Source organism: Lactuca sativa, chromosome 2, assembly GCF_002870075.4.
Source record: "Lactuca sativa cultivar Salinas chromosome 2, Lsat_Salinas_v11, whole genome shotgun sequence".
Taxonomy (NCBI): domain Eukaryota; kingdom Viridiplantae; phylum Streptophyta; class Magnoliopsida; order Asterales; family Asteraceae; genus Lactuca; species Lactuca sativa.
The window spans coordinates 45,296,968-45,320,269 of NC_056624.2; the positions used below are offsets into that span (position 1 = coordinate 45,296,968).

At 42.1% G+C, this 23,302-nt stretch overlaps 2 protein-coding genes across 2 annotated transcripts; both read right to left on the minus strand.

Annotated features, from left to right (window-relative positions):
* Nucleotides 1-330: 330 nt before the first annotated feature.
* On the minus strand, nucleotides 331-1,907 carry LOC111905421 (triosephosphate isomerase, cytosolic-like). Its single transcript, XM_052768811.1, has 4 exons — nucleotides 1,895-1,907; nucleotides 896-1,019; nucleotides 685-769; nucleotides 331-552 (listed from the first exon to the last, which is right to left on the minus strand). The coding sequence occupies exons 1-4, from the start codon at nucleotides 1,905-1,907 to the stop codon at nucleotides 352-354; spliced, it is 423 nt and encodes a 140-aa protein (XP_052624771.1). The 3' UTR covers nucleotides 331-351.
* Nucleotides 1,908-2,164: 257 nt separating this feature from the next.
* LOC128132158 (binding partner of ACD11 1-like) lies at nucleotides 2,165-3,563 on the minus strand. Its single transcript, XM_052768301.1, has 4 exons — nucleotides 3,223-3,563; nucleotides 3,054-3,129; nucleotides 2,871-2,966; nucleotides 2,165-2,780 (listed from the first exon to the last, which is right to left on the minus strand). Exons 1-4 carry the CDS (start codon nucleotides 3,228-3,230, stop codon nucleotides 2,253-2,255), a joined length of 708 nt encoding a protein of 235 aa, XP_052624261.1. The 5' UTR covers nucleotides 3,231-3,563; the 3' UTR covers nucleotides 2,165-2,252.
* Between the last annotated feature and the right edge of the window lie 19,739 nt (nucleotides 3,564-23,302).

Sequence of the window (23,302 nt, forward strand, 5' to 3'; positions counted from 1 at the left end):
ATTTTTTACAATATCTAAATTTGCATCTAATCTACTCTCTACATCAAATTCCAACTAAGTAAAGTTGTATCTTGCCTTTCATAATTCTTTAAGACTAATGCTCCAAACAGATGTTATATGGATAAGAAGTTTACATTGGCCCATCTACTCTGTGTTTCATACTAACAATTGAAATGAAGAATGCAACACTTGCATTTGCAGCATCTTATCTCTTTCGGCTTGAGCTTTCTTTTCCTCTTTTCCTCTTGCAACAAAAAATTACCAAAATCAGAATCACATAGAAAAGGCATATTGTGATTTCTTGCATTAAACACCAAAATCATAACTTTTGTGTGCAAGTTACTTATTATATCAAAGATAAAACAAGATTTTTGATTTTTGACATACAGTAGAAGCAAGTTTAGTTTTAAAATAATTACCAGCAATTGCTTTGGTTTGTGCAGCAACAACTTCCATGGTGGTTCCAGCTTCTCGTTGCTCAAGAGTCTCCCCAACACAAGCAATAACCTTCAAACCTTGAGATAGTGCGTATGCAACCTTGTCTCCAACAAACTGAATGAAACAAGAAAAAGAAAAAAAAAACTTTTTCAGTAACTTGCATACAACACTGATTAAGATGTTCACAAGGAAAAGTGTGAATTGATTTGAATAGGCTGAGTAAAATCTACACAAGGAAAAGGGTACCTCATTAGTTTCATTCAATAGGGCTCTCCTGCCAGAGTGACCTAGGATGACCCAAGGGACACCCAAATTGGCAAGCATCTCAGCACTGTAAATATAGAAAACCAACTTCAGTATTTAGTAAGAATCAAGAAGAAGAAATCAGACATAGGAAATTGAAAAGTTTTAGAAAAAAAAAGGATGGTAATTTGATAAATGACACTTTGAAACATACCTAACCTCACCGGTGAATGCACCACCCTTCTTAACCCAACAATTTTGAGCTGCAACTTGGATTTCAGGCCTCAATTCACTTTTAACAGAGGTAAGAAACACAAAAGGAGGGCTCACCACCACCTCTGGTATGAAAAGTACTCAAAGGGCATTTACGTAATTTCACTTATTTATGGTCTCTTTATTTTACCCTTTGAAATTATGATGATATTTCAGGAAGTCATAACAGGAGCTGGCCACTCCAGTGCTATTGATTGGTGGGCAGTGGGTAAGCTTATTAATTTTCATGAATTAAAATTTTTCTTTAAAATATACACCATTTATTTGAATTACCTTCTTTTACCCATTTCAATACTTTAACTAATTTTTTATTATATTCTTTTTTTTATTTCATGTATTTTATTATATGAGATGTTGTATGGTGGTACACCATTTAGAGGAAAGAATAGGCAGAAGACATTTGCTGATGCAGTGGAATCCCCTCTATGTCCTGAATCTTTGACTTCACAGTATCAATGTTCTTTGAGCTCTCCACCTCCAACTTTATTGTCTTCCCTGTCAAAGTCTTAACAAAAACTTGCATATATGATTCAACAACTGACAATCAGCTAAATTTTCAGTCAATAAATAGGAATTTAGGAAAATACAGAGCTTAAGTTAATAGTGTGTAATATAAATGAAAGTAATTTGAAGTTACTGATTGATTTTGAATCATCCTAGTTGTGTGTTCCAGATTAGTAAAAGCCGGAAGAGAATAACAAAATGACAAGAATACACTTTTGAATAACACGATTTTACCTAAAATAAACTTGGCCAAATCAGATACAGAAATGAATGAACAAAACCTAAGAAACTCTGGTGTAAACTAATACGGACACACAAAGATCAGTCAATTATGTGTGATCAAATGAAAATCAAGTCAATCGACATAGGTATCTGTGTAGAACAATTGAAATGAGAAGTGATCGAATAAGATTCGAATCATGATCGATGTAGATACCTGTAGGAGACATCGGCTTGGGACATGATAGGGTGATTGTACACAACAACTTTATGGTCCTCCCAAACTCACAACCAACTCCAATCTAGATCCAATTCGGATGTGATGATCTGCTAAAGTCTTACCATCCTCGAGGATCTTTCCATCAATGATCAAAATCTATTGATGCCATGGAATCCCCTCTTTCTTCTGAATCTTTGCCTTCACATCACAAATGAAAGGTCATATATCAACTCCTAAACCAATAAAACCATGAAAAAAAACAGAAAATTCATAATAATAAAATCCATAAATCCTGCATAATCTACAGCCTAACACTTGACTGAAGCAACAAGACCTGATCATGTGGTGCTCTTGTTCAACTAGTAGCAGGGTGTGTAGAAGTAGGCGGTGGTTCTTGATGAGTAGTCCTGGTGGTTCCCGTTCCAGCCGCCTGTTCTTCCACCGCCACCTTCTCCATGGTCTTCTGTCCCACTTCTCCGGCGGCTTTCGTCACCCTGCTGAAAGCTCCGGCGACCCAGGCGGTCCCAGTCAGCACATACCGGTTCTTCATAAGGGCAGATCCCGCAACACTTACAGTCTGCTCTGCAGTCGCAAAGGCCGTTTTTGTCTTTTCAGACACCTGAAACTTCTGATCCATCTCTTTCACTTTCTCATTCACTAATGTTGTCCCCAGGTTGATTTTCTCAGTTAGACCAATCTTCTGGTCTATTGTAGCTGCTTTTGCTGCAGCTGTTGATGTAAACTGGACTTTCTCATCAAACAATTTGGCTTTGTTTACTGCATCTTTTCCCAGTATGAAACCTTTTGCCAACATACTGCTCACGACATCTTCTGCTTTTTGAACAGCAGATTCAGCACCTCCCACACCTTGCCCCCCTGTTGCCTAAATTATGAACCACATTATATCAATATCAGATAATATAACAAAGCATTTACACGCATTCTTGATGATAAAATAACAAAAAGAACATACGGTGTTTTGTTGATCTGAAAGTGTAGTTGTAAAAGGAGGGAGAGTGTACTCTGGTGCAAGAACAATGGTAACAGATTGGTTAACTATAGTTGCTCCCTGAAATCATCAAAACCAGAAGGTGGAAGAGTGTACTCTTATAAATTGTGAAGAATTGTGTACAAGATAATCAAGATTTGTATATACCGAGAGTAGAACTGCAGTCTCTGCACCTTGAGGCTCCTTGAAAGTGACGAATGCATTTTGAGCTCGCTCATTCTCACTGAAATGGTGTTTATGACATGGATTTTCTTTAGAATAATTTATAGAAAAAGAAAAACCTATGTTTAAAAACCCTAAGAAAATGGGAAATAACCTTTTCATCTCAATATATTCAATATCACCAGAAAACGAAAAGAATTCCTTGATGTCTTGCTCGGAAGCACTTAAGGAAACATTGATAACCTTCACAGTTCTTACCTATCAAGATAAGAATAGACTCAAATCGACATGATGCAAAAATAAAATAAAGAATAGAACTGTTTACATGGCTGATGCAATATACTCAAATTGACATAGTTGTTTTATGCATAGGCATGTATAGAAGCTTTTCCACTGATCTAAATAGAAAATGAAGATCAACAGAGCAATGAATCAATGATACATGAGCATTCAAATAGCATCAGTATGTTTGGTTCCATATGAAACTAAAGCCATGTGGCATCAGTTTTAGGAGAGAGACTATGAACGATATCTATGGTATAGAAGAAGAAGAAGACGGCGACGACTTGACTTTCTTGTTCACAAGATCATGAAATTAAGTTTTACCTAGTATTTTTTGGAGAGAATCGCTTGAATGTGGGGTGAGAGAATCATGAAGGCGAACCTTCGGAGAAGATGGAGGAGTGTAGGAGAATGGGGGAGAGACGAAGCATCGAATGGCTGAAAACCATAGTAATAGTTATAACTCTTAGGGCACGCTATTAGGGAAATAAAGATGACCCAAGGGCAGAAATTTGTGGAGAAAAGAATGTTGACCTCCGTATGGCTGCCATCTAGTAACAACGCTATTGATGCCATTCCTTCCATTTTCGACTGTTCATCCTCCACTTCCTCTACTGCTACTTCTTCACCATCTTCTATTTTTTCTGTATTTAGACTTGAGAGTATAATTAGGGCTTTTTCTAACAATTTCAACATCGAGTGGGAGATATGGTGGTTCCAGTAGGTAGAAGTGAGGGAAGAAGTAGGCAGCAGTAGGGGGAAGGAAGGAGCGTCCATAATTTGGGCAAGAGGAAAAGGAGAAAAAAAAGGAAGGCGGGATTTTTAATTTTTTCAGAATTTCATTTCCCCCTACTGTTAAAGGATGGAACGCGCGTTCCATTAAAAATTATAAAGCGACATCCTTAGACGACGCGCAATTTATTATAGGTGCCCTCCGTGTTTTTTTTAGACACCAATTTAAGGGCGCGCAATAATGCGTGTCTTCTATCCTTAAATTTTTTGAAGAGATGACACCTTTTTAATGTCACTCTCCATTGCGTAACATAAATCAATGAGTGTCGTGGTTTGCGCGTCGTAAAAGGCTATTTTTTTTGTAGTGTCCCCCACTAAAAGCATGAAAAACTCGAAAAATGGGGGTATGAAGCTCACCTTGAGTTGATTTTGTGGATGATTTGAAGAAGATGAATATTTTCGAGCCTAGCTTCTTGTGGGAAGTTGACAAACTTCTTGGAAGTGTGATTATCCAAAGGTTTTCACATATGAAAATATGTGTAAACATGATGAAATTAACCAATAAATGCTTAGAAACACTTGAGATACACGAAAATGCTTAGGACCAGCCTTGAGTTGGTGATTTTTGGAAGATTTCAACCTTGTTTTAGAGAGAAGAAGAGAGTGGGAGCAAGAATGAAATGGCAAGAGTGGGATAACCCACTCTCGGCCGAGGTTTTTATAAAGGAGGAAGGGAGTTATTGTCTTGTTATTTGATGGATATTGGTATGTATCTCATGGAGACTTGGTAGATAATAGGATGTAAAGCTTAGATGTCACATCACAAGGTCAACACTTTGGGTCTTGCACTCAACCGGCAATCCATCTACCGAGGAGGAGGTTCTCGGGTTTGAAGCCACCGAAAACCAAGGGGTTCTTGGCCTCAAGGTGACTCAAATCACCCTCCCCTCGCATAAGGTTCTCGGTCCGAGGGTTTCTTGGCTCGAACTTGAGTGTTTCGACCACAATTTGAGGTTTTTAACTTATTAATCAAAACTTAAACATCATTCATGCAAATTTGAATTTCTAGAAACTTTTGATCCTTCTCATTAAATTTTCAATGTTTATGACATCAATTTTGTGATATGGTTTTATACTATCTGTAGGTATACTTTGCATAGATCAAAATTTCCTGGTTGTTACATCGGCGTTCTTTATATCTCCGGAATCCTTGTTACGACCACCACAACTTTCTTCGTATATAATGGGTTTATCTATTTTTTTATTTTTGACGCTTATTTCCATTCTTAATTTATTATATCTTATACATAACTATAATGCACATAAAATCACATAATCCACATAATATTCAAGTAATTCCTCTTTATTACTTCAAAATAAGTTACATTTGTTGACCCTAACTATTACATCATCATATTAATGCTTAGCGTCGAAACACAGGCATTACAATTCTCTCCCTGTAACACCGTGGTTTTCAAATCAAAATTTTTCATTTAAATAATCAATTTAATATTAAAACACTTGTTTAAAATCTCGTTCATATTCGAATTACAAAACATAGTTCCATTTTCATTTGAATAGACAACCAGGATCCTCCAAAATACAACTCTTTCCTCGGTGTGTACAATCAAGCCGATGCCATTCCGCGTTACTGAAAGAACCTGAAACAACATAACATAAATACTGTAAGCACGAAGCTTAGTGAGTTCCCCAATATACACCTTACACAATTACGCCTTTCCAGGCCCGACCTTCCGGTCCATGTGTCTCAGGGGACTTCCGTCCCTGCTGGGTAAACCTTCCGGCCTTACCCACGCCGACCTTCCGGTCCATCACACAACATATCGCCTTCCGGCCCATAACATATTGCCTTCCGGCCCATAACATATTGCCTTCCGGCCCATAATATAATCGCCTTCCGGCCCATAACATACATAGCACATATAACACATAACTTACCACATATAGCATACATATCACATATCATATCCGACCTTCCGGTCACACAGTCAAACCCTTCCGGGTACAGTATAGTGAGAAGACTCACCTCGCGGACACTGGAAGATAGCAACTCCTGAAATCTCTTGCACTTGATCCTCCGAGCTACAAGCTCCCTGTCTCATCATATATCTCTTTTTAATACTTCTATCTTCCACGTTAACTGACCCTAAAACGTTACACACAGGTCAACTCGGGTCAATGGCCATCTCGACTGGACTCGGCGAGTACCCTGGCGACTCGGCGAGTCTAGTCGTCCTCACCAATTCCTGCATGATCCCTTTCTACTCGTCGAGTATCCCTCTTGACTCGACGAGGTCCTCGTGGAAGAAGCGCGGGGCCACCCCGACTCTACTCGCCGAGCCTGAAGAACAAACTCGGCGAGTCCCAGTAAATCTTCAAGCTACTCGCCGAGTCTGATCATCCGACTCGGCGAGTCCACGCCATGCAGTCGATCGAACTGCTTCCTGAGATACATATATTCTCGAATATACAAACATGGGACCTTCTGGACCTCTAAGGGTCCTAATACAAGGTTATAAACGTTGAATAACAACACAACAATCCATCTAGACTCCAAATGGGTTCCATAAACCCTAAATCTATATACACATCAATCACAGGAGAATGTAATCCGAATTATTACCTGAATGATGTACCTTCCATGTCCCCAAACTTCAGAACTCGAACTCCCTGCAGTTCCTTTAGCTAAAACCCTTCTCCTCCTTGCACAACAATTCCTTCAAGGTCACTAATGGCCTTCAAGCTTGCTCTAGCCGCCCCAGTCGCCTAGGGTTCTTCCCAATCGATCAAAAGTCGTGAAATGACGGCATAATAACCCTTATATACGACCCAATACTGAACGACTAGGGTTTCCGCTGAACAGCGTCGACTCGCCGAGTCCATATCTGGACTCGTCGAGTCCAGTCGTGAACCCGCAACCAAATCTGCGACCCTACTCGGCGAGTCTGGCTCCAACTCGCCGAGTCTCCCCTTTAAAACACCCCCAAAATGCAACTTAGCAATACTTGAGATTTTGGGCTGTTACAATTCTCCCCCACTAGAATCAGACTTCGCCCTCGAAGTCTCACTCTGAAATTAGCTCCGGATGCTGCCCCCACCTATCACGTTCCAGACCACAGTTTATTTCCGATCCCCTCCGGCGCTGCCACTGAACTAACACCAGAGGTATCCCCTTGCTCCTCAGAACCTCGATCTTCCGTTCTCTGATGACTACTGGCTCCTCGGCACAATTCAGGCTTGCATCCACCTGAATGTCTTCTAATGGAAACACTGCCGACTCATCGGCTACATACTTCCTCAATTGCGACACATGAAAAGAAATATCATGGATTTGTCTCAAATCCATGGGCAACTCCAACCGTTAGGCCACCCGACCTACCCCCGCAATCACATGAAAAGGCCAAATGTACCGGGGCCCCAACTTGCCCCTCTTCTTGAATCGAATCACTCCTCTCCAAAGAGAGGCCTTCAGGAGTACTAAGTCATCGACCTGAAACTCAAGCTCGAACCGGCGTCTGTCCGCATAACTTTCCTGTTGGCTCTGGGCGGTCAACAACCTCTGTCTCGTCTGCTGGATCTGTTCTGAATCCCAACAATCACTTGACCAATAAGGGTTAGGAAACCATGAACTACCGGATCCCCAATCCAAAGCCCACTTTGTCCATTCCGGACCGACTGAGAGATCCATTCTCACTCTCAGAGCAACTCTCACAAGTTCTCCCCTTGCCACTACATACACATACTGAACTAGTCCCAACACCCGCAGGTGGAAAGACCCGATACACTGATGATATCCTCGAACATCTCCCAAGATGAACCACTACATCCACCCTACACTCTGATCAGATTCACACTGAGAATTTAAAATTTTCTCTCTCCACTCCTCAAAATCACTGCCTCCGCTAAACAAGATCAATAACCCGGGGCCAGACCTTCCAATGCAATCACACTGCAACATACGCGATCCGCAAATCTCAAACTAATCCAGCAATACCAACAGAGTCTCCAGTATGACTGGACCGACTCTCATAACACATACTAGCCACTCGAGGCTATATCTCTGTGGGTCCGTACACCCAAACTCTGCGAACCCTCAGGTTCTAACTCTGGGAACCTTCCGGTTCCAGCTCTAGAAACATGCACAACATAATCCCGTGGGATTAATGCAGTAAAACCCATCACGTACCTCAGACGTACCAATACTCTGATCGCAAAATTCCGATTACTTACTCACGCTTGATCCCGGCCTCCTCTCAGGCCTCCACAATCAAATGCCCTAGGTCTGTATCTCGCCCCGCATACCCAACACTCGCTCTCGTCGGCCTATACTTTGCGCTGACAAACACTGCTGAATCCCAACAGCTAAGCACCCTCACATACTCATCGATCTCCCGGAGAATTTTACAATTCTCCCCCACTAAAGCACTGACTAACTGCCACCGATCGTCATTAACGACCTTTCAGAACCATCCTGCACAAAGAGAACATTTACCCACTGACTGCTTCCCACAAGCGCAAGCAACCCTCAGCAAAACACACCTCCTCCCTGATCAACCCACTCACAAGAATCTAGTCCTTCAATCATCCACTCCACGACTGTAGATGCTACCCGACAATCAACCCAGTGCCGCATCTCCCCTAACAACCCCCACGAACGATAACCAAAGGAATCCTCGACAATAACCCATAACCAAACCCACAATCTGCCCAAAGGATGAACACCACATCGAAAACCGCACAAGACTACTGACACTAAAACACCAATTATAACCATACCCAACCATCAGGGAACAACGAATGCCAAAGCGAAACCTGAAGCACCAATCCATAACCATGCCAGACCCGCGAAACAACGAATACCGCATCGAAATCCATACAAGATACCAGCACAAACAATACGCCAAATCAATGCAAGACAATTAAGACATCATGAAAGCATCATACCCGCAGCTGCCTCCGGCACTGCTCCGTCTCCCTCTGTCGTACGCAGATAAACACGACCCTGAGCCCTCTGGGGCTCCGCTCCATCCTGCCCTCCTCAAATCCCGAATTGGCACTGACTGCCAACAATCCTGTGCACAGTGCCCCTCCTTTCCGCACTTGCGGCATGCACCACCGGACCTGCAAGCTCCGATGTAACCCCTTTTCACTCGATCATCGACACCTATGGTCTCATGATTTCCTACTGCATCTCTATACTCCACTTATTACTACTCTTGACAATTCTTGCTTTCTTACATACTGCACCCGGTTCTCCCCCACTAGGGTTCGAACCAACACCAATTAGTATACAATCAACCCACGACTATCTTTCACCAGCGAAATCGTACCTGCCCCAGAAAAGTGCTGTGCAACACCTGATAGTCCCTCCCCTTATGAAGTCAATCAATCCCCTATACTCTGAACCTCTAGCTAACTCTCCAAGAACTTCTCATCACGGCTGCCTCTAATCATTCCAAATCCCATACTGATCTACTACTAAGCACCTGCACTGCTCGATAACATATCTGGCTCGCAGACTGCACCGCAGCATCATCGTTCCTCTCATCTCAGCTCATCAACCCGTACCCAACGCCGGATTTGTCCCAAGAACAGGGACTTACTCTCAACATAGACGACAACTCCCCGCACTGCAAAACTCGTCTGAACTCTTCACTGCTACCACTATAACCCAACCTGTTATTCTCAATTAGGTGTGGTGTGGTTCTCGACTACCTCAGCCCCAACTGACTGTCTGTTCACGGTAAATCTCTGTCTCGCGGTACACCCGCTACCTGATGCTCTGAGGGAAGTCATTATCGATAACTACCTGCAGGGTGTACTCCCAAATCCAGAACTGAAACACCAGACCTCTCGCGTCTTGCACACGAGCATAAATGACACTACCCACCCAAAAGGTGACCTCTCCTCTGTCGTCTGATTGCTCGACTCAACTGAAATTCTCCCCTGTCTTTGACTCTTACCAAAATACTCCGATAGGCACTTGCCTTTCCCCTCGAGGAACGCCTCTCCGTACTCAATCATGGTCTACAGGCCTGAAACCCATAGCGTCCAATCTCTACCTCATCGGTCATAACCGGATAACAAGATAGCCACAAGCATCATCCACTACGAACCATGGTATTCATCCCATGACATCCCTCCTCAACATGCTTCGGTGTATGGTACCTGAACCATAGCACCACTCCTCAATCTGCTCCAATGTATAGCACTCGGACCACAACATCTATCTCAATCTGTTCCGATGTATGGTGCCCGGACCATAACATCACCCCTCAATCGGTTCCTTAGGACCTTCAGAATGCCCCCCTGTATCAAGTATGGGTCCTCTGCTTTCAGTAGTACGGGCCCATACTACCTGCCACATCTACCCATACTTTCCACACGGACCATCCCAGAGTTCCTAAGTAGCTGATAAACCTGCTCTTTCACCCATCTCATCGCGCGTGCTCGCTTTCCAGCGAAATCTTCTACTCTACCCGCGCACTCATCTGGCTAGGTTTACTCCCTAGTCCCTTCCACTGTCCTCCCACTTCTTTGCTATCAGCTGCTGAAGAGTTCCTAATGATGCCAGCCCTCTACCTCCTGAGTATCGTCATACTCACTTAGTAGCTGACTCCCATCATCGATAACTCCACAAAGCACAAAGCAAGCAGCATTCGAGCATTGAAGCATACATAGGACTCCCCATCTGTGGTAGCTCCACCTTCTCAGCTCATCCTCGGAAGTACCTCTGTACCCCGTAGCTTTACCCCTTGTGCGTTCTAACTAGATACTCTCACTCATCACATACACACAAAAGCATAACGCACATATAACAGCACACCCTAGACTAAGGCATCACAAATCAGGCCACTCTAGTCCTAAGATATGAAATACCTAGCCTGTCTCTAGCATGCAATAATATCTCATAAAGTGCATAATAGATATTTCATAATACAAAAGTAAGGGTATTTTGGGAAATCACCGTTTGGCTCTGGCTGATTGTACACACTGCTCTTTCTTGCTTTCTCTTTGAACTCTTATTCACTTTTAGAAAACTATTTATTTGAAAACCTTTTCTTAATTCCTCAGTTTGAGTCCAGACTCACCCGTAGGCGCGTCCGAATCCCTCAAACCAAGGCTCTGATACCAATTGTAACACCGTGGTTTTCAAATCAAAATTTTTCATTTAAATAATCAATTTAATATTAAAACACTTGTTTAAAATCTCGTTCATATTCGAATTACAAAACATAGTTCCATTTTCATTTGAATAGACAACCAGGATCCTCCAAAATACAACTCTTTCCTCGGTGTGTACAATCAAGCCGATGCCATTCCGCGTTACTGAAAGAACCTGAAACAACATAACATAAATACTGTAAGCACGAAGCTTAGTGAGTTCCCCAATATACACCTTACACAATTACGCCTTTCCAGGCCCGACCTTCCGGTCCATGTGTCTCAGGGGACTTCCGTCCCTGCTGGGTAAACCTTCCGGCCTTACCCACGCCGACCTTCCGGTCCATCACACAACATATCGCCTTCCGGCCCATAACATATTGCCTTCCGGCCCATAACATATTGCCTTCCGGCCCATAATATAATCGCCTTCCGGCCCATAACATACATAGCACATATAACACATAACTTACCACATATAGCATACATATCACATATCATATCCGACCTTCCGGTCACACAGTCAAACCCTTCCGGGTACAGTATAGTGAGAAGACTCACCTCGCGGACACTGGAAGATAGCAACTCCTGAAATCTCTTGCACTTGATCCTCCGAGCTACAAGCTCCCTGTCTCATCATATATCTCTTTTTAATACTTCTATCTTCCACGTTAACTGACCCTAAAACGTTACACACAGGTCAACTCGGGTCAATGGCCATCTCGACTGGACTCGGCGAGTACCCTGGCGACTCGGCGAGTCTAGTCGTCCTCACCAATTCCTGCATGATCCCTTTCTACTCGTCGAGTATCCCTCTTGACTCGACGAGGTCCTCGTGGAAGAATCGCGGGGCCACCCCGACTCTACTCGCCGAGCCTGAAGAACAAACTCGGCAAGTCCCAGTAAATCTTCAAGCTACTCGCCGAGTCTGATCATCCGACTCGGCGAGTCCACGCCATGCAGTCGATCGAACTGCTTCCTGAGATACATATATTCTCGAATATACAAACATGGGACCTTCTGGACCTCTAAGGGTCCTAATACAAGGTTATAAACGTTGAATAACAACACAACAATCCATCTAGACTCCAAATGGGTTCCATAAACCCTAAATCTATATACACATCAATCACAGGAGAATGTAATCCGAATTATTACCTGAATGATGTACCTTCCATGTCCCCAAACTTCAGAACTCGAACTCCCTGCAGTTCCTTTAGCTAAAACCCTTCTCCTCCTTGCACAACAATTCCTTCAAGGTCACCAATGGCCTTCAAGCTTGCTCTAGCCGCCCCAGTCGCCTAGGGTTCTTCCCAATCGATCAAAAGTCGTGAAATGACGGCATAATAACCCTTATATACGACCCAATACTGAACGGCTAGGGTTTCCGCTGAACAGCGTCGACTCGCCGAGTCCATATCTGGACTCGTCGAGTCCAGTCGTGAACCCGCAACCAAATCTGCGACCCTACTCGGCGAGTCTGGCTCCAACTCGCCGAGTCTCCCCTTTAAAACACCCCCAAAATGCAACTTAGCAATACTTGAGATTTTGGGCTGTTACACTCCCCCTTAGGATGATTTCGTCCCGGAATCATGCATCAACAAACAAATATAGATAACGACTCATCTTGTCACTCTCCGTTTCCCAAGTGAGGTTTGGCCCATTTGTATGTCTCCATCACACAAGCACTAAGTCGACCATCTTGTGTCATAACTTCTTTGTCTTATGGTCAACAATTGCCTCAGGCTCTTCGATTAGCCTCTTATTTTCATCCATCCTTAACTCAAAAAGTGGAATTATGTAGGGAACTTCCCCCACGAACTTCCTCAAATAACATACATGGAAAGTGTTATGAATACCATCTAGTTCTTCTGGTAGTTCTAGCTTGTAAGCTTGGTTCCCAATCTTCTGAAGAACTTTGAATGGTCCAATATACCTTAGACTTAACTTTCATCTTTTCCCAAATCTTATATGTCCTTTCCAAGGTGAGACTTTAAGCAAAACCGAATCTCCAACTTCGAATGTCATCAGTCGTCTCTTTTTGCCAGCATTGCTCTTTTGACGATCCTGAGTTGCTAACATCTTTGCTCTAATCACTTTTAACTTTTCAGCAGTCTAATGGATTTTCTCGGTCCCCTTCTCTCCAGCCTCAAGCCAACAAGATGGCGTATGACACTTCTGTCCATACAAAGCTTGATAAGGCGCCATCTTGATGCTCGAATGGTAACTATTGTTGTAGGAAAACTTTACCAGGGGTAAGTGTTCATCCTAGTTACCTTGGAAGTATAGGGTACATGCTCTTAGCATGTCTTCCAATGTTTGAATCGTCCTTTCTCTCTCCCATCAGTCTGCGGATGGTAGGTTGTACTTAAACAATACTTCATACCCATTTCCTCTCGTAGGCCTCTCCAAAACCTTGATGTGAAACGACTATCACGATCAGATACAATTGTTAAAGGAACATCATGAAGTATTACTACTTCCTTCACGTAAGCATTTGCAAGCTTATCCATAAACCATCTCTCACTGGCTGCTATAAAGTGTGTACTCTTAGTGACCCGATCCACGACCACCCAAATCATGTTGTGATCGTTCTTCATTATGGGCGGTTTAGCCACAAAATCCATGGTGATGTCTTCCCATTTACCCATGGGTACAGGTAAAGGTTCTAAACTCCCATATGGTTTATGATGTGTGCCTTAACTCTCATACATGTTACATACTCAGCCACATACTTTGCAACATCGAGCTTCATCGTTGGCCACCAGTAGTAGGGTTTTAGATCCCTATACATCTTAGTGCTGCCGGGATGAATCGAGTACATGGTCTTGTGAGCTTCTTCTATCAGAAGATCCCTTATTCCTCCCGTCTTAGGCACCTAAATCATATATTGGAATACCTTCAATCCTTGATTATTCGTGCCAAATACCAACGTTTTTCCTAAAGGTTCTTCCTTTCGGTTATTTTTCTCTAAAGCTTCTTCCTGAGCTTTCTTGATGTTTTCCAAAATTGTTGAGACAACTTCAATTCTTAACACTCTTGGCGTTTTTATTTCTAAGTTTACTTTTTGACTTAGAGCATCAACTACAACATTTACTTTACCAGGGTGGTAAAGTATCCCACAGTCGTAATCCTTTAGCAACTCTAGCCAACGTCGTTGCCTCATATTCAATTCTTTTTTTATCAAGAGATACTGGAGATTTTTATGATCAGTGACGAGTTTGCACATCGTGTCGTAAAGATAATGCCTCCACATCTTTAATGCAAATACTACCGCTGCCAACTCCAGACCATGAGTGGGGTAGTTCTTTCCGTGTTCTTTCAATTGTCGAGATGCATATGCTATCACATTATCTCTTTAGGTCATAACACAACCTAACCCAACTCCAGATGCATCACTATAAATTACAAAGTCTTCAACTATGTCAGGTAAAGAACGAATTGGTGCTTCGCACAACTTCTTCTTTAGCTTCTCGAATGTCTCTTCGTGTTTTCACCCCATGTATATGTAGCTCCTTCATGGGTCAAGGTTGTTAACAGAGCAACTATCGAAGAAAACCCTTTAACAAACCTTTGGTAATATCCAGCTAATCCCAGAAAGCTTAGAATCTCCGTGGGACTTTTTGGTCGTTCCCACTTCATCACAACTTCAATCTTTGCTAGATCAACCATTATTCCTTCTTGGTTAACCACGTGACCACAAATTGGACCTCTCTAATCCAAAAATCACATTTGGGAGAACTTTGCATACAACTTTTCCTTCTTCAAAACTTCTAACACTTCTTGCATGTGCTTGCCATGCTCCTGCTGGCTCTTTGAGTAAATCAGAATGCCTACTATGAACACTATTACAGATTTATCGAGGAATGGGTTACAAACATTGTTCATCAAATCTATGAATGTTGTTGGAGCATTGGTTAGTCCAAGTGACATAACCAAAAACTTATAATGTATGTATCTCATTCTGAATGCGGTCTTCTCAATATCTTACTCTCTCACCTTCAGCTGATAACATCTTGACCTAAGATCGATCTTTGAGAAATAGCTCGAACCTTGCAGCTGATAGAACATGTCATCAATCTTTGGCAATGGGTACTTGTTCTTTATTGTTGCCTTGTTTATCTTTCTATAGTCTATGCATATCCTCATGCTTCCATATTTCTTCTTAAAGAATAACATCGGAGCTCCCCAGGGCGATGAACTAGGTCTAATGAAACTGTTGTCCAACAACTCCTGAAGTTGCGTCACGAGCTCCTTCATCTCTATCAGTGCTAACCGGTATGGTGCTTTCACTATTGGTGTTGATCCTAGCAACAAGTCAATTCGAAACTCTACCTGTCTATTAGGGGGCAATCTGGGAAGATATTCGGGAAAGACATATGGATAGTCACACACCACTGGTATTCTTTATATCTCCTTCTTAGAATCTATCACAAATGCCAAGTACGATGTGCATCCTTTAGATAAACATTTTTGGGCTTTCATTAGGGAAATGATTTCAGAATTTACTCTGTGTATCTCCCCGTACACCATACATGACTCTTTTCCGGGTGGGTTCACTCTTACTATCTTCTTCTTACACAGCATCTCAACATCATTGGCGTTAAGCTAATTCATTCCTAGTATGATGTCAAAACCATTCAACTAAATGGGTAACAACTCCTCATGGAATTCGTTTCCGTTCAAGTCGATAATGATATTTTTAATGCACTCGCTAACAGGTATGAATTTGCCACTGGAAACTTCTACACCTAGAGCATTATCAAGTTTATCTACATGCAGTGCTAGTCTTCCACCAAATTTGTGTGATATAAAGGAGTAATTTGCTCTGGATTCAAATAATATATTGACAGACAATCTATTTACAAGAAAGGTACCTGAAGCGACATATGCAGCATCCTTTGCAGCTTCCAGGGTCATCTGGAAAGCTCTCGAATTCGGCTTTGGTGGAACATTGGGCCTTGCTGCCTCCTTATTATTTGGGAAATCTTTCGAAATGTGCCTTTCTTCGTTACATCAATAGCACACCCTCTTGTTGGATGTGCACTCATTGGTGTAGTGCCCTGTATTTCCGCATTTGTAGCAAGTCACATCCTCGCTACATTTCCCGAAGTGTTTCTTTGTACACTTCTCGCACCACTTCGCTTCGTTTCCGCCTCTTCCAAATTTCCATGAACCGTAGTTGCTCTTCTTGTTGGACCTTGTAGATCCTTCAAACTTCCTCTTTTCGCCAACCTCAACCTTGCTGGCGGCTCTTCCCTTGATCATTTCCTCAACAGATTTGGCAACCCAGATAGTTGCCTCTAGAGTAGGTGTCTGGCGTACTAACACGACATACTCCCATGGAAGTCCCTTTATGTACTTGTCGATTTTCGTCAGCTCGTCTGGGATGATGCGCAAAGCAAACTCCATTTTGTCAGTGAAGGCATTGTGTAACATCCATAAATTTTACGCCAAATTAAAACATTTCAATCATAAATAAAAATCAAATATCATTGTTTACAAAAATGTTTTCAAATCAATATCCATCAGAGTGTCCCAAAATCATAACATAAGGATGAGGAGCGGTACGGTCACACATTCGCCTTGCCATGATCTCCTGAAGTACCTGAAACAATAAACTGAAAACTGTAAGCCCGGGGGCTTAGTGGGCTACCCCCAAAATACCAATACCACACTGACAATTCCATATCAGTAACAATCAATCAATCAACATGCATACTGGCCATCGGCCTGACTGGACCACCCTACTAGGCCTACAATCTATCTGAATCTGTCCCGAGCCTTCGTCATGACTGGTCCACCTCGTGGGCCTGCAGTCTCCCCGGACCGCTCATACGGTATGTTGGCCTTCAGCACAAAGTAGGATCGCCTCAACCCAACCAACAAGCAAATAACCATGTGCGCATAACTATCATATACTGGCATATACAAACATCAAACATATCTATCACACTGAGCATCAATCGTAGAATTCTCTCGTAACTAGAGTACTGACCTAGCAGGTCACTAACATACCAATCCTTATAGATCATAAGAGCATAACATACTATCTACCCTGATTCCAATCTAACGGATCATAACCACATGTAGCATACCATAACATTAACAACTAAAGGGCCAGCCTTGGTGCCATAGACCCTATCGATATAATGAGGATAACTCACCTTGTAAATGTCGACTCGGAAGATAAACTCTAACTCTCGGATCACTTGACACAGGCTCCACCACTTATGATCATAGTACAATATACTCACAAGTCCTTAACCTTATAAGGTACTCCATACCCCACCAGTCAACCCCTGGTCAAAGTCAAAGTCCTCAGTCAAGGTCAACAGTCCATGTTGACATCAACTCACCGAGTACCCTCGGCTACTCGCCGAGTTCCTTGAAGTACAATCCAACCTGACGAGTCATTGGGGTGACTCGTCGAGTTCCTTCGATTCTCGATCAAACTTTAAGGCCACCCGTTGAGTTCCCTCCTTGCAACTCAACGGATACACACGCATACATATTCTAGGGAAAACTCATCTGACTCGCCAAGTTGTTCTTCAACTCGTCGAGTCTTATGGTAATCTTCATCGGACTCGCTGAGTTGTTCATCCAACTCGGCGAGTTCACGACCATCTTCATGTGACTCGCCGAGTCAACCTTGCGATTCGTCGAGTCCATTCATTCCTCTTTCCATACAGACTTGTTTTGAGCCATGCAACGGCTCCAAATCACAGATCCAAGCTTCTAGGGCATGCTTATCACGTAAAGTTGCAAACTTTACATGCATGCATGGCTATAAAAGCTCTAAATGCCTATTTTAAGTTCTTAATGGAACTTCATGCTCAAGAGGGACCTTAATCATGACCAAAACTGAAACTTTATGCTTCTAGAATCCAAGGAGGGTCCAGATCTCAAGTTACAACCTCATATCTAGCCCATAGTTCATCGTTCCAACTTGTTATCTCACCAAAACCCTAAAACTCAACCAATAGAAGAGATTCACTAGGAAAAAGGCGATGTGTTTACCTCCAAAAGATGATAACTGAGATAAGAGTTGATTTCCATATTCTACTTGCTCCAATCTCCTTCTCCTCCAAGCCTTCTTCCTCCAAAGATCCTCTTTTCAAGCTTCAAACACGCAATGGGCACACACACGCGTATTAGGGTTTTAAGGGGATCTCAAAGACTGCAAAGAAGCCAAAGGAGGATAGGCTCCTTTAAATAGAGGTGCAAACCCCGGGATGTAGGGTTTCATCTGCCAGCTCCTACTCGCCAAGTCCCAATATGGACTCGTCGAGTATGTCACTTAACATGCGATCCCACCCCGCTGCTACTCGACGAGTAGGTTAGCCAACTCGCCGAGTAGAGCTTCACCCAATAAATCTTATTTAAACAATACCTAAGAATCGGGGCGTTACACATTGTGTATTCATCAATGGACATGCTTCCTTTCTTCAATGTAATTAATTGGTTCTCTGGCTCAAGCAGATTTTGGGCCGAGTAGTACTTGCGCTTAAAATGCACCAAAAACTTACACATGTCAGCTGTAGTGGCTCATTGGTGCTTATGGTCTTCCCGAGAGTGTTCCATCAACGAACAACACCACCTCTGAACTGACGTACTGCATATGTGGTTTGTAGCTTGCCTTTGCAACCACATGTTATGAAGGCCAACTCCATCTCTGAGTCCGGTCCATAACTCCAATTGGATCATCTTTCCCAGTGAAATTTGATGGCTTGCAGGTTGTGAGGTCCTTATACTTGCATTCGTTCCTCTCGACTCCTTCATCTTGGTTCATCCTAACTACTGGCGGTTCAGCTTGACCAACGGTCCTACTGTAGTCCCCTTCTTTTGACTGTCCATCATTCAATTATGGTTGTTCAATAGGCATCAAAGGTTCATCCTTATTATTAAACAACATTTGCCTCATTTATTCCCTCTTTTCGGCCACCATAGCCCGAATCATGGTTTGTACTCCAACTATCGTGATTGGCTCAGGTGCAACTGCTACCACCGGTACTTGCTCGTTCACTTGGGGTTGAGGCTGCTAATTCATGTTCCCATTTGCGTTTCCGAGTCCACTTGGGTTCTCACCATGTCGATCTATAAACCAAGTAGGTGAATTTAGATCTTTATTTACGATAGACGTTTAAATCCTCCTTATCACTCTAAAACGTTACATGCTAGTTTTAATATCGTAGTCGAACGCTTATCCAAATCCGGTCGGCAATAGACCATAGATCTGAACAAATGATAACATATAAGGAATCTTTACAGCTATAACATAAAGCATTTAGCACATAAAACATTTTAGACGTCTTTCCTAAAATAAACTAGTGCTCGTGTCTAAATTATAGTAGACACTCATCTCACAATCATCGCTTAGCATTCTAAGTTTAAGTCTAGAAATCCTACAAATTCCTAGTTCTCTTAAACTAATGCTCTGATACCAACTGTGACATCCCCAATTTCACGGCCAGAAAAGACCGATCTATTTATGCTTTATTTGAAAATCATAGTATACTTTTAAAGAAATATGCTGCGGAATTTGTTCCAAAAAATATGATAAAGAATTTATCAAAGAATTTCCGAAGAAATGTATTTTCATTATATTACAAACCTCGGGATGTCATTGTCAATACATATCAAAAGCATAAATAAAAACAACATAGGCCACAAAAACAACATAGGCCTTACAACATTCTATTTATTTCTACTGGCCTATAATCCATAATCTCTCATCAGATCATCACATCTATGCTCTTGTGTCAGTACCTGTAATACAATAAACTGAGTGGGTCAGGATGGGGAGCCTAGTGAGCACATAGGGTTTTCAACCCACAATAAATAAGTTTATTATTTTCATCAAATCATTCAACCCGATTACCTGTTCCCGTAATCCTCAGTTTGCGTCCCTAAAGCATCTATTATAAGGGACCTAGTCTAAGGATTTTTCATCGGTGTGGACAACATTGCTTTGGGGATTCCTCAACAATACATGTCAAATAAGGCAACCATGAGGGGGATGGGGTATACCTGGTGAACATGTAGTTAAAATAAACACCTACAGGTTGCGCAACTACTAGCGTTCCACTTAACTGTCTAGAATAGTTTGTGGTTGTCATCTATACTTCGCTAGATGACTGGATCATCGTAAACATCTAGGCCTTTCATCATTTTATTTCATCACACATCAACTATTTCATCTACCCGTGTTTTACCCAACATATTTGTAGATATAAAATACATATACAACTTAAATCATAAAAAAATGTTTAAATCATTCATCCAGCATAGATATCAGGTAAACATATAATATGCACACATATCAAGTAATTTATAATAAATACTTCATATCTATGTGTAAGATAAAAGTAACTATGCACTCACATGATAAAGTGGTGATTCCAACCTGGACAGCGCTTCGTTTCTTAACAATATGATTTCCTTCGACGAAACCGGGAGGTTTGCTAGAAATCGGGATCTGCGGGGGTAGAACTTTTCGAGCCGAAAAGCTCTTTTTTCTCGGAGCTTTTGGGCGCTCCAAGGCCTTCTTTTAGCACTAGGAAGATTCTAGGGGTTGGGATGTTTAGAGAGAGAGAGAGTAGAGAGAGAAAGAAAGGGTTTTTGGTGTGAAGAATATGGAAGCCTCGCGCCTCTATTTATAGGGTTGGAGCTGCGCAATACGTTGGGCGTACCCTCGGTGGTACGCTGCATATAAGGGGAACGTGTCATTCTTCAGATGGTGCGTCGTGGCTACTTCGGAACCGCGCAATAGGAGACTGTGGTGCGTACCTTCGGTGTACGCAGGGCGTACTCGTTACGCGAGACGTCCGTAATGTTACATTGGGTGTAAGAAGATCACGTGTCAACATCCGAGGCGAGGACCGTGGGGAGCAAGGGAGGGTCCGAATCATGCCACTTCATCACACTTCACAAACTCCATTCCCGACTTCTAAAATTCGTAACTTTCGCATACGAGCTCCGTTTTTGACGTTCTTTATATCCACACATAGGTGGAGACGTACTTTATAACTTTTGTTTAGACTCCGTCAACTAATTTTGACTTTATTTTTAAAGTTATAGTTTTAACAGGCCAAGACAGGAAAAGTCCGTTAAAAATTCATATTTTTGTCATCCGACGTCCGTTTTCGTTTGTCTTTATATCGTTGAGCTCCTATTGATGAGATCTTCGATTCTCGCTTAGGTTGTATCGGCTAAAAATCGTTCGATCTAAAATTCATAAGCGCCCTCTTGCTACCCATATGCGAGGCGCCGTCTTAGCCTTCCCTGACCAGGGTCGCTCCCACACCTATAGCGTTCGTGATCGGCCTCCTCAACTGTGTATCGATCGAAAGGCGCATTTGAAGTTCTTTCCAAATGGTTCAACATTTGAAGTTCTTTCCTTGGTCTTCATTCAGTGAAAGAAGGCTTGAACTTGCTGCATTCTAGTTTCCGACTTACTCCCCAAAAGCATGCTATGCTCAAAGGGAGAAGCCGGTCCGCCCGATTTCAGTTGAAGTCAATTCACGGGGAAGAAAGAGCTGGCGATCTTCACTCGTCCATAAAACTTCGTGTTGCACACTGTTATGCCAAATCTTAGAAAATTAATAACTTCCTCATACGAAGTCACATTTAGACGTTCTTTTTATGCACACTCTCGGTTTAACATATACTTTGACTTTCGTTTAAATGCCTAAGGCTAAAAATCACTTTATCGTAAACTCACTTTTTACGTCACACAACGTCGTGCCGGTTTTGTCTCGAAACTTCGACATGTCATAACTTATTCGTTATAACTCGGATTTCAGCGTTCTTTATATCTTCGGAATCCTTGTCACGACCACTACAACTTTCTTCGTAGATATTGGGTTTATCTATTATTTTATTTTTGACGTTTATTTTCATTCTTAATTTATTATATCTTATAAATAAGTATAATGCACATAAAATCACATAAGCCACATAATATTCAAGTAATTCCTCTTTATTACTTAAAAATAAGTTACATTTGTTGACCTTAACTATTACATCATCATATTAATGCTTAGTCTTGAAACACGAGCGTTACACATGATGCTGAAAGTAAACAATGTAGAAAATGAGTTAAGTAAAAAGAATACAAACGTAATTGTTTTAGGTAATTTTGGCATTATATAATTATATAAAAAAGAGTTCCCAATTCAACAGTACTTGTTGTTGATTGGACTAAAATTTTAATGGTATATACTCATTTGCACCGCTTTTACTACGTGTCCCCAACCGTCATCATCCTCCAATTAATTCTTCTTGGGTGTAACCCCCACCCCTCCACCGCCTAATCAAGTACCCGTTTCTCCTCATTATTTCAGAACCTTCTTCGTTTTTCTTCTCTTGTGCTTCATTCTACCATCGATACCCTTCACCACCTCTTTCTTCTCCCTGCTTCGCACCTTGATGCATTGACACCGTGATTCTTCCAGTTTCTTCTCCACTGCCACTTTCTCAATTCATCTTCCCCAATCGACGAAGGTAGGGTTCGCCAACTTCCCCGCAACGTCGCTACATTGTCGTCGGAACTTAACGTCAACGTCGACGAACTTCTCGCATCGGGTCCTTCCACCGGTTCAGTGGGAAACAGAAAGGGGAATCGAGAGATTGAGGGTGAGACTTTCGTTGTTTTCTCTTCCTACCACCTCGATGTTGCACACTCTTCTTCTTGATGGCTCTATTCCCTCGTCACTCCTCTCCCAACCTACTCGAACCATTACCGGTGCGACTACTGGAGCAGGTTCCCCAATCGACGAATGTAGGGTTTATCTTCCAATCTCGAAGGTAAAGGTTTGCATACACACTCTGTTTCCAGATGTTTGTTGTGAAATATTTGCTATTATTTGTATGTTTATGCCTGATAAAGGATTTGGTTTTATTTGTATGTTTATTTGGGGTAAATTGTAGAAAATGAAAATAATTTGAGAGATTAATACAAAGAAAAAGCTCACATATTGTCAAATTTGAAACTGACTTCATGAGGCACACCAGTTCTCGACAAAATGTTATTT